The sequence below is a fragment of the Corvus moneduloides genome, chromosome 8, assembly GCF_009650955.1.
Source record: "Corvus moneduloides isolate bCorMon1 chromosome 8, bCorMon1.pri, whole genome shotgun sequence".
NCBI lineage: Eukaryota > Metazoa > Chordata > Aves > Passeriformes > Corvidae > Corvus > Corvus moneduloides.
This window is the reverse complement of record NC_045483.1, coordinates 21300986-21313663: the sequence shown is the minus strand read 5'-3', so window position 1 is coordinate 21313663 and position 12678 is coordinate 21300986. Positions and strand designations below refer to the sequence as shown.

Here is a 12678-nt window from a genome sequence, read left to right as displayed (position 1 = left end):
AAGTGCTCTTCATAAAAAGAAGAATGTCTTCTATAGTCAGCAGGAAGCACAAGTATTCTAGACAGTCTGTAATATTTATAGTCATGGCGACCAAGATATATAGTTACACTGTAGTAAACTGCTAAACCTCGAAGTGGCAAGTTATTCTAGCGGTAGCAAGTACTACAGGCCAAAACGTGATAAACACATCACACACATTAGTCATCTTGACAGCTTCTTATGCCCACAAGTCTCATGATTTCAGTGCATTAACACATTGGTTAGCAGTGACACAGTATTTTAACTTGCACAGCTATTCATTTTAAGGCAAAGTTTACTGGCAAAGGGTATTTCTTGCCAAGAACTACTTCAGAATTTCACAGGATTCAAAATGAGCAAGCAACACATGGTGTCCAAAAATGAGTTCAGTATCTGTAAACAAGCTTAACAAAGGTGAATGGTAAGTACCACCAGGTAATTCTCAATGCAATAGAAGAGTAGGCAATGTCACAGTGCTTTTTCTATATCAAAGAAAATATTTCTGTCTTGCAACAGTTCGTTATTCTTTTGTTGATTATAAAAGTGCTAATAGGACTAAAACATTTCAAATGTATTAGTCACTTGCACTTCTCAAGCTGCAGTGTCCATACTGCAAGTACTCAGATCTTAAAAGAGACATGCTATGCATAACTGCCTTCAAGATGTCGAGAGAGTGAGGCCAAATTTCTATCACCTTTAGCTTCCCACAAGCGAACAGTAACTCATACTCGAGGCTACGTAACAAGAACAATTTACAGCTCCAGACTTTGCCTGGAAACCACAGGTCTGTCCTGCCTCAACTCCTGCATTGATAAGGAACGGCCAGCCTTCACCAATTTAAAAATGAAACCCAAATGCCTGGGAAATTTGAGCTTTGTCATTGGTTGGGTTTGGGTTTTTTAGGATAGGCTCACGCCAAGTAACTATTTTGCCTTTTATAGCGCATACACTTAAAATAGAGTTTCCTAGGCAGCAGAGAACCACACAGCGTATCAGAGCCATCTGTGAGGAGTTTCGGGGCGGGTAGGAACAGCAGCAACTACCGCGCTTGACTGCGCTTTAATGTGATGCCGCTCCTCAGGTGGGCAAAGGCTTCTTCGCCCCAAGACGGTGAGCAACTGGCTGTTGGGACAACTCACTGCTCCGCAGCGCGGCTCTCCCGGCTCCTTCGCCAGCCGGAGCGGGAAGACGAAGGCGGCTTCCAGGCGGGAGCTGCAGAGGTCCAGACAGACTTCCAACTTAACCCTTACCCGGGCCCCGCCACCGCGCCCGGCCCGTCCTCACGGGGCGGAGGCCGGGACACCTGTCCGCGACAGCCCGGGGCGGGCGGGCGCCGCCGGACTCCCAAGTTAGCCGCGGCGGCCAAAGTCGCTCCCGGGAGAAGGCGGGCCAGCCGCCACTACTCACCCGCACTAGGTTGCTGACAGCGGCCTGCACGGCCGACACGGGGGCGGTGAGGTCTGGGATGGCCTTTCCATCTACCTCCCCCTCCTCGTGCATGATGACCAGGTGGGAAATCTGCTGGGCCACCGGCTCCAGGATGCTCTCGATGGTGCGCGTGTGGAAGACGGGCATGGCGGCGGCGGGGCGGGGGGCCGGGGCCCGAACTCAGCACAAACTCCTGGCAAACTCTGTCTCTGCGGGCTGGCGCCCCACGGAGAAAGCCGCAGCCTCCGCACAAAGAGGAAAAAGAGAAAGAACAGGAAACCAAACGACCACTCCGACCTCCCCTCGCCCCGGTGCGGAGTACAGCACACGGAGAAGCGGCTGCCGGCTCAGGCTCACGGGAGCAGGACTCGAACCTGCTGCCCGCTAGCAGCGCCCACCCCGCACTAGCGCCGCTCCTCAGCCAGGCGGCTTTTCAACCGCCACAACCCGCCCCTCCCGCGGCTCCCGCCCCCGGCCGCCTCGCCCAATGGCTGAGCTGGGACCGCCGCTCCCAGTGGCGCAACGCCGCGTCCATCAACATTCCAGAGCCTCCTTCCCCCTCCACCCCCTGCCTTTCCCGCACCACCCTCCTTCCCAACCAAGCTTGGTTGCGCGGGCGCTGGTTTCCCAGAGTCAAGATGACGTCAGGCATTCTGGTGTCCATATAAGGACACGATTAAGGCCAGGGTGCCGAGATAGCGGGGGGCGAGGGCGGCGAGATTCCTGCGCCACGCCCGCTGCCGGCGCAAGTTCGCTCCGTTGGGCTGAGGCGGAGCGTGGAGGCCCGCCGGGTGTGTGGGGCTGGGCATCGCTGGGATGGGGGTGGCCGAGGGGAGGTTGCGCTCCAGGCCGGGCCAGCTGTCCCTAGGCGCTGCTTGGGGCGCACCCTTTCGTGCGGGGCGTGCGGTTTCCCCGCAGCCCGCCCTGCGCGGCCCGCCCTGGGCGCGGCCCCATAAGCTTCCGCCCACACTGAGGAAAAGTGGCGACAGGCTGCGGGCGCTGCTTTCCACCCCCGCTCCGCCTCGGGTGGGGAGGGTTGTCCCTGCCGTTCCGCTCCCTGTTCGCCTTAGGTGGGGAGGGCTGTCCCCGCTGTGCCGCCCCCCGCATGCTGCCCCTCAGGGCTGAGGGGACACGGCGGGATAGCGCTGAGGCAGCAGCCCCGTGGGGCTGCCTGGGGTTGCATGTACGGGGAGAGTGAACCTCGGCTTGGGTTTTACCGCTATGACTGGCGGTAACAGCAGGAGCTTGTTTAAATACGCTTGGGTGAGCGGCGTGGTGTTGGGAGAAGGAGTACTAACCGTGGTCAGAGAGGAACATAAATCCCCGCTTTCCCGTGGCGCCGGTGTGAGAGCGTGGCTGCCAGTCCCAGGCCAGCTCGTTGTGAGCCCTCACGAGCGCTGCCCGCCCTCCGGCGTACCCCGGGCAGGGTCTCTTGTGGCACTGGCAGCACTCGTGGTAATAAAATAAAACGTGAGTAAGGAGTTACGCTCTGCCCTTCTTCTTTTCTTTGATGACACGAGCACAGGTTCTGATTTGTAAAGTTATTGCTGGCTTTTAGATGTTTTTATCCTTGTGCTGCTATTTTAAGCCATAAATCAATGTCCCTGTCAGACTAGGTTGCACTCTGAAATGTTCCAGAGCAAACAGTGTGTTTTCTGCGCAATGTTTGAACGCAGCCGGGCCTACCAGAAGACACAGGGACATATAGAAAGATCAATTAAATCAGTAAGGCTGGTGTGGGCTCAAGGATCTCTTTGTAACTTGTACCAGCATTGTCATGGTTGAAGTTACAGGGACAGTTACAAGCTGTAGGCCTAAAAAGCGATGAAAATCAGATTTTGTTCAGGGTTAAGAAATCTTAGCAACACCTTTAAGCTCAGAAGTTTGTTTGGTTTGGTTACTGTTCTCTTTCAGTATGCTGGGAATTATATTTCTGTGTATTTATTGATTCTCCAGTGGTAGAAGTCATATTACTAATTTCCATGTTGTACACTCCCGTTTGGTTTGCAAAGCAGTATACCTGTAGGCTTGATAACAGATAATCAAATTATGCTATTGGCATACAAAACATAATTACAGGATCAGTCTTTCAGCAGTGATGAGTGTTTTAAGTTACTTGAACTGTGCACTGTAAGAGTTGTTTATGTTGTTTGCTATTGGCTGTATAGCAGGTCCCATTTTTAGTATACACATTCCTAGCAGTTCCTCTTTCACATACTATGGATCAGTTATAATGAGAATAGATAAAAATCCTTCTGGACAGCAGTGTGCAGGAGCTGGGAATTACAAAAAGCAATTAGTCCATGTCTAATAATCTGCTAAATTCTGTTTTATGGAAGTATACAAACTTAATAAACCCCACATACTTAGTCATTTGTGGGACTTGCACATAAGCTAAGCACTTCGATTAAAAATAATTGCTTTAGATTTAGAATTGTGTATACTGACTTATGGCTGAAATATGCATGTTCACACATATGTCTTCATATATAATGGAAAAGTGTTATCTGATCGTTATAGAAGTCTGACCTGGTGGCTCAAATAGGTACAGTTGCTACAGCCAAATTGAAATACAGAACAGATGGAAATTTTTGGTGGCCTCCTGAAACTTTTCCTACCTACAGAACCAAAATCTACTTGTATTTGGGATGTGTTGGTATTAAGGGTTTGTTTCACTATTTTGCTTATATTGGTGTAATTTTTGCCCATACAAAATTTAAATTTTATTCTCTGTATTATGTAACTGTACTGCATGCCTATCACTGAAATTTCCTCTATGCTGTTGCTGTGGCTGCCTAATTTTTGAAGCCACATCCAGCAAAATTCTGTGCAATTAACGGCAATATATGTAACACTGCTTTTCTGGTTGTTTTTTTTTCTTTTGAAGTACTAAATTTTCAGTGTTTTCTCTTTCCTTTGCAGTATTCACAGCTGTGACATTGATGGCATATGAGTAACAGCTTTGAGGCAGGTACTTTTTTCAAAAAGTTCAGTTTCTTACTGTGATATTGCTTCCCTAGATTCTACATTAATCATTAATTCATTGGGTCCTAGTAGATGGTTAGAAAGTAATAATAGATGGGGTATTTTCTGTTTATAAAGCCCAGGATGGAAATGTGATTTCTTTTGTCCTCTTCCAATAAAGTATTGCATATCAAACAAAACAAAGGGATGCAAAATCTCCTTTCCACACACTCAAAATGTTAGCGTTATTAAGAAGTAGTATATATTATTAGAATGGCAGTGGTGACCAGCATCTCAAATAAGTTAATGTGCTTAGAATGAAAGGATTAGCTTTTAAGGCATTCTTTCCAAGTCTTTTAGTATTTCATAAGCTCTCAGGTGAGTCCAGTTAAACCCATTTCTGCAGAGAATTTGATGTCAGCAGACTCTTCTGCTGACAGAAATCTCCGTTGTCTTTAGGACCATAATGTCTCTCTGACCCAAATGATCAAATAAATTCTCCTCTTTTGGCAAGTCTTTTAACAGAGCAAAGGAATTCTCTCTTTACTTCCACTGAGGTAAGTGAGATGCTCGAATGGCAGAAGTAACGGGCTTAGGTAGAAAAAGGGAGGACACCGTGTGCTTACACAAAGCGTAGCTGCAATGCATCCTCTGCCACCGTGTCTTTTGGAGAGTTCTGTGTCCCATGCTCAGGGTACATGGCACTGCAGCTGCAAGTGGCAGGAGCAGTGGAACTGAACTATTTGCAGAGCTTCGTGAACCTGCAGTTGTCTGCAATTATAAGGTATTTTGTTAGTATTAATACTTCATTGAAGTGAAGTGTCTCTGATTAGCTCGAAGCACTAGCCTCTGTTTTACAGTAGTTACTTTCAGTATTAGGTACCACAGCAGAGAAGAATTATGCTTTCTAGGCAAATACACTTGGTTGTGATTAATCACTTTTCCCTGGAACGATCCGATGTTGTTCCTTTACTGCACCAACTTCTAACTTTTCTGAGTAAAAACTAATTAGCTGCCTGAGAAAATGTACAGGAATGCTATCTTCATATATTGCATAAACTGGATTGTATCAATGTCTTGATCCTATGAAGATTTAAGCATATGTTGAAATTTAAGGTTTAGAGTCTCTTTTATCAGCTTCTGGAGGATTGGAGGCTACTATTGATCAGTGGATGTTCTGCATTTCCCTCTTATCAAGCATTAACTTTGGATAATCTAAGGGGTAACAAATGGATGATTGAATTTTAAATAATAAGGATTTTTTTCATTCTGTGGTAAAATCCACCTTAAACATAAATTTTAAATTTGTCATGAGTTTGTTGTAGAATGGTATTACTATACTGCTCTAGTGTGTAGGTAACGGGCACAGGAGGAATAAATTTCATGGCTAATAAATGACAACCTTGGAGAAAGAAAGAGCAGATTACTAAGGTGTTTGATAGTGTAACTTCACCACGATGGCCTGCCAAAGTGCTTGCCATTATTTAGATAAGTTTTGCCATGAAACCAGGTTAGGTTCTGTTTAGTTCTGCATCTTGGCTGGCTGTGTTCTAGGAACTGCAATGATACCTACTTCAGAATTTTTGTACACTGACTCATCATCAGTCACTATCTGAGCTACATGGGAGCAGCCTATTACAGCTGGAAAATTTACATCACAATTGTCATCCAGCTCCTTTGTTGAATAGAATACGAACTTTGTTTCATCACACAACACCACTTGGTTCCCAGCTGCCCTTCTTTAGCTGTGTTCTGTTGTTGTGCAGACATAGTGGGGCTTAGGTCAGTAGAGAAGGTTGCTACCAATTCCCTGTCTCCTGCAAGGGGCTTCTTGCTAGAAGTTCTGCTGGGAAGCCAAGAGTATAAATGTGGTTCATTTTTTCTTCTCTGTTACTGTGTCAACTGTTCTGAACCCAAAACACTTTATTAGCTACACTGCATTCTGAAGTGGGTTTTTTGTGGAGTAAGTATCACAACAATTGTAACAACAAAATTTAGAGAATGTTTTTAAGAACATGAAACATGTAGAAAAGAAAGGTAAGCATATTAAATATATATATTTTGTGTATTTATTCTAGAAATTGCTAACTAGGGATGAGATTCAAAAAAACATTTTCCAACTTTTCTTCTAAAAAAATTGCCAGTGAAAATATATTATCATGTACATGTAAAGCACGTATGGTACTGTATGTGCAGTTAAAATTATACAGTCTATTCACAGTAAATGCAAACAAAAAGTCGTTCTGCTCTTGTGCTATCATTACTATGAACCTACAGTAGACTTTGGTTTTTCATAAAGGAACAGGTAGTTTTCAGGAGCTTGACTCGTATACTGGCTCAGAGGTTGTCAATATAATTGACTACCTGGTAAACAATCCAAGTCCTTTATTCACAGTAGGTGACCATTTTAATAGTTTAAACATTCATTTTGCAAATAGTGATTCTGGCTAATATTTATGGTCATTTCTACACACTGACACAGGGAAATTGAGGCAAATAAACCGAAGATCTCAAATGTGTTTTAAGTTAATAATATTAAACTTCATATGGATGTTGTCATTTGGCTTTAAATGACCTTTGCTGCTCTGCGATTCCTTTCCAAGAACATGTTTGTGAGAGCAGTAAGACTCTTGTCATCAAGCAGTTTACAGAGCTGCTGCATCTATCAGCTGAGATGTGGCAACTAGCTTCTTGTATGGTCTTGGTGTATTTCCTTATAAAGGAAAGGCTATTTTAAATTACTCCTGTTGATCAGTTTAAGCTTCCCCTGTTTTACTTTGCACTCAAATGGTCAGATATCTCAGGTGAGATGCCTACAGTAAGTTCTCATATTTTTTGTCTGCCTTGCAAGAACTCATCTTGATACTCAGTCCTTGGCTAAGTATTTTTTGCATGCAGTTCTATTCAATTCCATTTCAAGACCTCTGTATCCAAATCAGTTTCCAAGATAATCTAAACAGTACTTAATTGGGGTGCGGCTACATGTTCATCAGTGCTTCTGCAGGCTTTTTTCCCAACTTCTAATATTAGGTGCTTGTATGTATCAACTCCTTTCCTAGTGGTTCTTCATACTGGGTTTGATTTATTCAAGTATTAAAGCACGTGTGTATTGGGAAATGTAAGTTTGGTCTGAAATTTTAAGTGTTCTGCTGATTTGGAGTCTCATAAGTTATTTATTTCCCTCCTCCAGGATGAACAGGCTCGGGGGTTCTGCAATTCTGCTTATGTTCAAATTCACCACAAAGTCAAAGCCTTTAGACTGGCCAATGCTTCTTGAAAAGCCACTGGCTGAAATTAAGTAGTACTATAAGGAGTAATAATGAACTCTTTCAATATATGCCTGTATGTGATTGGTTTTTAACTGCATAATTGTAGAGATCTTTAACATTTTCATGGGTTCTTTATGGCTTATATAATTACCTGATTTAGTATGCAGGCTAAAGATTTGTAGCCATATATTAGTAGGTATAGGAGTTTACTAACATCAGAAAATACTAAATGGCCAAATTAAACTTAAAAGAGAAAATGCTAGATGGCACTTAATTTCTGTATCTATGTATATACTCCCTCCATATACAGTGGAGATATAAATCCACAGAACAAATACACTTTTTTGACACACTTTTGAGTTTCTTATCTGTGTTGTATTCAGTAAAACATCTTGACTAAAACTCTTCAAGTGTCTCAGAGGAGCTTCACGTAATTACAATAAAGGCAATTAACCTAATGCAAAAATACTTCCTTCTTCCTGCCCCCAGATCCTGAACTTGCAGTTATTTTCATATAATTGGACCTTGTACTTGGGGAAAATTCAGTAGGACTCATTGTAAGATTGCTTTGTGAACATTTTTGTTCTCTGTTCCACATAAAATGCAGTGGTGTTATGAAAAGGACTGTGTACTCAACACTGGCACTTACGGTTTTAAAGATCATTAGGACTGTAGTGAGAGTTTTATCCTGCTGCAAAGGGAAGAATCCAGAATGACATCAATTCATGCTACATTACTGGGCCTGAAAAATTTGTTCGCTTGGCATGTTATGTCCATAAGTTTTGTTTTAGAATTTCTTCGATATACCAAAAACATGATCATCTTTCTCTTGTTCTCCTCTATAGCTAGATTCCTAGTTATTAGAAATTAAACTGTGAATCTCTTATCCATAGGGAAGATCCCTGTGCTTTGCCTTGCTTTCCTGTAGGTGTCAAATGTTAGTGGCTTTTTGCCCCATTACACAGCTGACATTGCCATGTCAATATTCAGAGATAGGAAATCCTGTCCTAAAGGAGCTTGGCTATAAACTATTAGTTCTGTTAAAATGTTTCAAAATACTTCCTATTTAAGGCATTATATGCAATATGATATGTATTCAGTCCACTTACAAAAAGCAACAGTTGATTCATAAAAATTGTAACATTTTTTGAAATTAGGAGCTGTTTGGGTTCTGCTGTCTTGAAGCTGCTGGAGGATGAGAAGCAAAAATTATGAGCTACTAAGTTTGCTGCAAATGCCCTAAAATGCCAGGGGTGAAAGGAAATTCCTGTTTTGGTTTTGGGTTCTGTGTATAGAAAAATGTCCCTGATGCCAGGCAACAAGATTTTCCATGTGAGTTGTCTACTGTTGCATACTGTGTCAGCATTGCCAGCTCAATGGTAAAGCGTGTGCAAACTGGTGCCAAAAGAGGGGCAATAGCTTCAGCAATGTCCCGCTGTGCTTGTGAAACGCTGCTTCCTGAGACAAACTTTCTGCCTTCTTCACAGTTCCCCTTGCAGAGCAGTTAGCCAAGCCTAGACTCACATTTTTCACTCATACTGTATTTGATTTACATCAGCTGAAGGAAATGGTAATGTGCAACAGTGACTCTGGAATTTAAACACAAACCCACAAGGGATCTCCATGCTGAAGGCCAACTTCCAAATATGGGAGAAGAGAAGCAGCCGTAGTAGCCTGGGAAGCCATCCTCAGCACAGCAAGGGACAAAATAGTTGGAAGTATATGAGCTTTTAGGAATTTGTTCAGAAAGGTAATTGCTGTCATGTTTTCATCAGAGTGATGGAATGAAATACAAGCACTGTGATTGCAGAAAGAAGCATGGTTTATGTTAACTGTCTAGGGCCTGAACAACAGAAGTGCGGCTATTCAATTCTATTTTAAGTGTGTAGTAGTGCACTTATTCCAGATCCAAGTGTGTATCTAAACTCTGCCAATATCAATCTGTTGGGATCACAGTTTTATCAGGAAAACCCATACGAAGAACATTTGTGAGAAAATTACTGGGGCTCAGTGCCAAGTCTGGTTGAAATTCTGCCAGAACATTTTCTCCCAATAGAAATAAATTCACCAATATTTAGACCCCACATTCTGCAAATTCTGATTCAAAGGCTTGAGAAGAGCTTTTAATATTCCATGTATCATAGCCCCAAAAAAGTGAAGGCTCAACAGATTTTACTTGCTGGTAGATTCACTTGTAGTTAGCTGTTGCAGATTTTTAAGGCATCTGATTTCCATGATCCACAGCGCTAGCTGTGTGTCAGCCAGGCACATGGAGAAGCAGTGACCTACAGGCCAAAGGAGTACAGAGCCAAAGCAGCAAGGGCAGCTGACAGAGAAGGGGAGTGCAATGTGGTTCACATTTCTAGTGGGTCACTGTTTGTAAGTGGTACCCTTGTTCACTGCATTATAGACTGGGCGTAGGACCTTTTGTTAGCATGAGGATAAATCTGGCTTTTAGAAACAAACAAGGAAAATTACGCCAAAGTCTTACAAATTGAAATGCCATTAGAAAAGCCTTCCTCTTGTGGATGTGGACTTCTTAGGAAGGAAAATAATTTGTAGGCTATTTTTCCTACTGATTTTGAAAGAACTATACATTTTCTAGAATAGCTCAGGCAAGAATGGCTGTGAAAGAGACACGGGTACTTGTTGTCCTGGGACGCTGTCAAGGTGAAGTTGGGAGCAATAGATTCTATTTTTCTTTTCAAACTTTTTAAAGGAAATATCCTGTGTTCTGTCAGCAAATGAGAATTGATTGCACTGTGTTTCCAACCTCTTGAACTGACTCTGCTGTCTAAACAGCAATTGAATTTGAGTTTCTTTAAGGTCGTATGGTGGTACATGTAAGAGTATATTATTTATGTGTCATTAGGTAAAGCATCAACATTTTTCAAGTTGATGAAAAGTGCAAGTTTTAGTGGAAAGGACTCCTAAATTTCAATTCACAAGTCTCTCAAATGTATGTTAAAGTTGAGTCATAGTGATTCTGCTACTGTGCTATCAGTGAAAGATTTAGTAGAAGGGCTACTAAACGACATCTTTATATTTCAGAGCTGTTCAAAATAGGAAATGTAGCAACTTGGATAAAGTTGTTTCTACCTAACTGAAGAAATTTTGGGCTTTATTCTGTAAGAAGACGTTGCTGTGGCTGCTGTTTGAAAGTTTTATTTTATGTCTCAAAAGGCTTAAACCTTGATGCCTGATTTGGTTCTGCTTTCCAGCTTCCATTCCAAAGAATTTACAAAAAAAAAAAGCTACCTGTAGCTGTAAATTGCAAAATAAGGGGTTCTGAACATTAAGAGCTTATAACTTCACTAGAGATATATTTTCACTATATCATCATCAAAAAAATTATCGATTCCAAAAACTTATATGGAGAAAAGTTCAAAAGCCATTTGAAGAAATTGACAAATAGATCCATCACGGTCTGTTGAACACAGAGACACACTATTTCTAGATCAAGAAGATCTCCAGCTTTGGATTTTTCAGCTGAACATATGTACTTTGGGAATTGTTATTTTATTCTTGTCCCCCTTTTGTATTCTTTCATAAACATTTACTGTTGACCACCATCAGAGTCAGGATACTGTGCTAGAAGACACACATGGCCTGATTGGGCATCTTCATGTTGTTCCTGTGAAATGGTTCTGCTCTAGCACCTATATTCACGAAAGAAGGACCAAAATTTGTGTCAGGGTAATAAGACACTTCAGGGTAATAATGTGCAATATGAAAGTAAGTTATCTGCTGTTCCTGTTACATCCTTTTTTCTGTGACTGAGCTTTTCCTCTCCTAGAATTGACTCATCTCTGTTGCAACAAAGATATATATTGTATAAACACAGTACTGTTCCCTTTTGATAATTAGTGATAATGTGAGGGAAAACAACATGTGCTGTGTCGTCATATCCTGGCATAACCATGGACACAGTGATCTGAGAAGCACAGCCGTGGATCAGGTCATGGAGTGGGCTTGCATCTAGTCATGTGGCAGGGACTGCTTGCTGAACAAGCTTCTAAATGCCATGCCTGCCTTTATCACACAAAACATGAGCTGTAAGAAAAGAATTGTTCATATATTAAATATATGCACATTATACATTAAATATGTACATAAATATCTATATTAATGCATGTACTCCCATGCACCTGATTTACATGCTTATCACAAAATGGGTAAGGTTGGGAAGGGATCACAGGTGAGGTCATCTGGTCCAACCTCTCTGCTCAAGCAGGGTCTTCCTAAGAGCATATTGTACAGGCTTGCATCCAAATAGTTCTTGAATATCTCCAGTGAGGGAAATTCCACAGCCTCTCTGGGCAGTCTGTTCCAGTGCTTAGTCACCTGCACAGTAAAGAAATTCTTCCTTGTGTTCAGGTGGAACTTCCTGTGCATCAGTTTCTGCCTGTTGCTTCTTGTCCTATTGCCCAGCGCCACTGAGAAGAGCCTGGATCCATCCTTTCATCCCTCTCCCTTCAGATACTTACATGGATGAATTCCCCTCTCAGTGGTCTCTTCTCGAGGCTGATCAGTCCCAGCTACCTCAGCCTTTCCTCTTAAGAGAGATGCTGCAGTCTCTTAATCATCTTTGTCACATTCTGCTGGACCTGCTCCAGGAGCTCCATGTCTCTTGTGTCTTGAGGAGCCCAGAACAGGACACAACGCTTCAGATGCCCCTCACTAGGGCTGAGCAGAGGGGCAGGATCACCTCCCTCGACCTGCTGGTGATGCTTTTCCCAGTGCACCCCAGGATACCCATGGCTTTCTTGTCCACAAGGGCACACTGCTGGTTCATGAACAGCTCATTGTCCACCTAACTGCTGAGATCCTTTCCTGCAGAGTTACTTTTGAGCACATCAGCCCCCAGCCTGTACTGGTGACAGTATTTATGGCACTCTCTATGAAATATTTTCCTTGCATCTCCTTCGTGTAAGTTGGGAGTAAGCTTATGGCATCTCTCTCCCAAAAAAGAAGCCTGGAAACAACTTTCCATGGCTTC

At 42.8% G+C, this 12678-nt stretch overlaps 1 protein-coding gene across 3 annotated transcripts in view; it reads right to left on the bottom strand.

Annotated features, from left to right (window-relative positions):
- The window catches only part of VCL (vinculin), a 63210-nt gene extending 61345 nt beyond the window's left edge, over positions 1-1865 (bottom strand). For 2 of the 3 annotated variants that reach the window (XM_032115567.1, XM_032115568.1), the window contains exon 1: positions 1426-1764. In XM_032115567.1, coding sequence (XP_031971458.1) covers positions 1426-1593 — 168 coding nt within the window. In that variant the 5' untranslated portion in view covers positions 1594-1764. Of the gene's footprint in view, positions 1-1425 lie in introns of all 3 variants that reach the window. The other variant, XM_032115566.1, reaches the window with a different exon arrangement.
- Positions 1866-12678: the final 10813 nt, after the last annotated feature.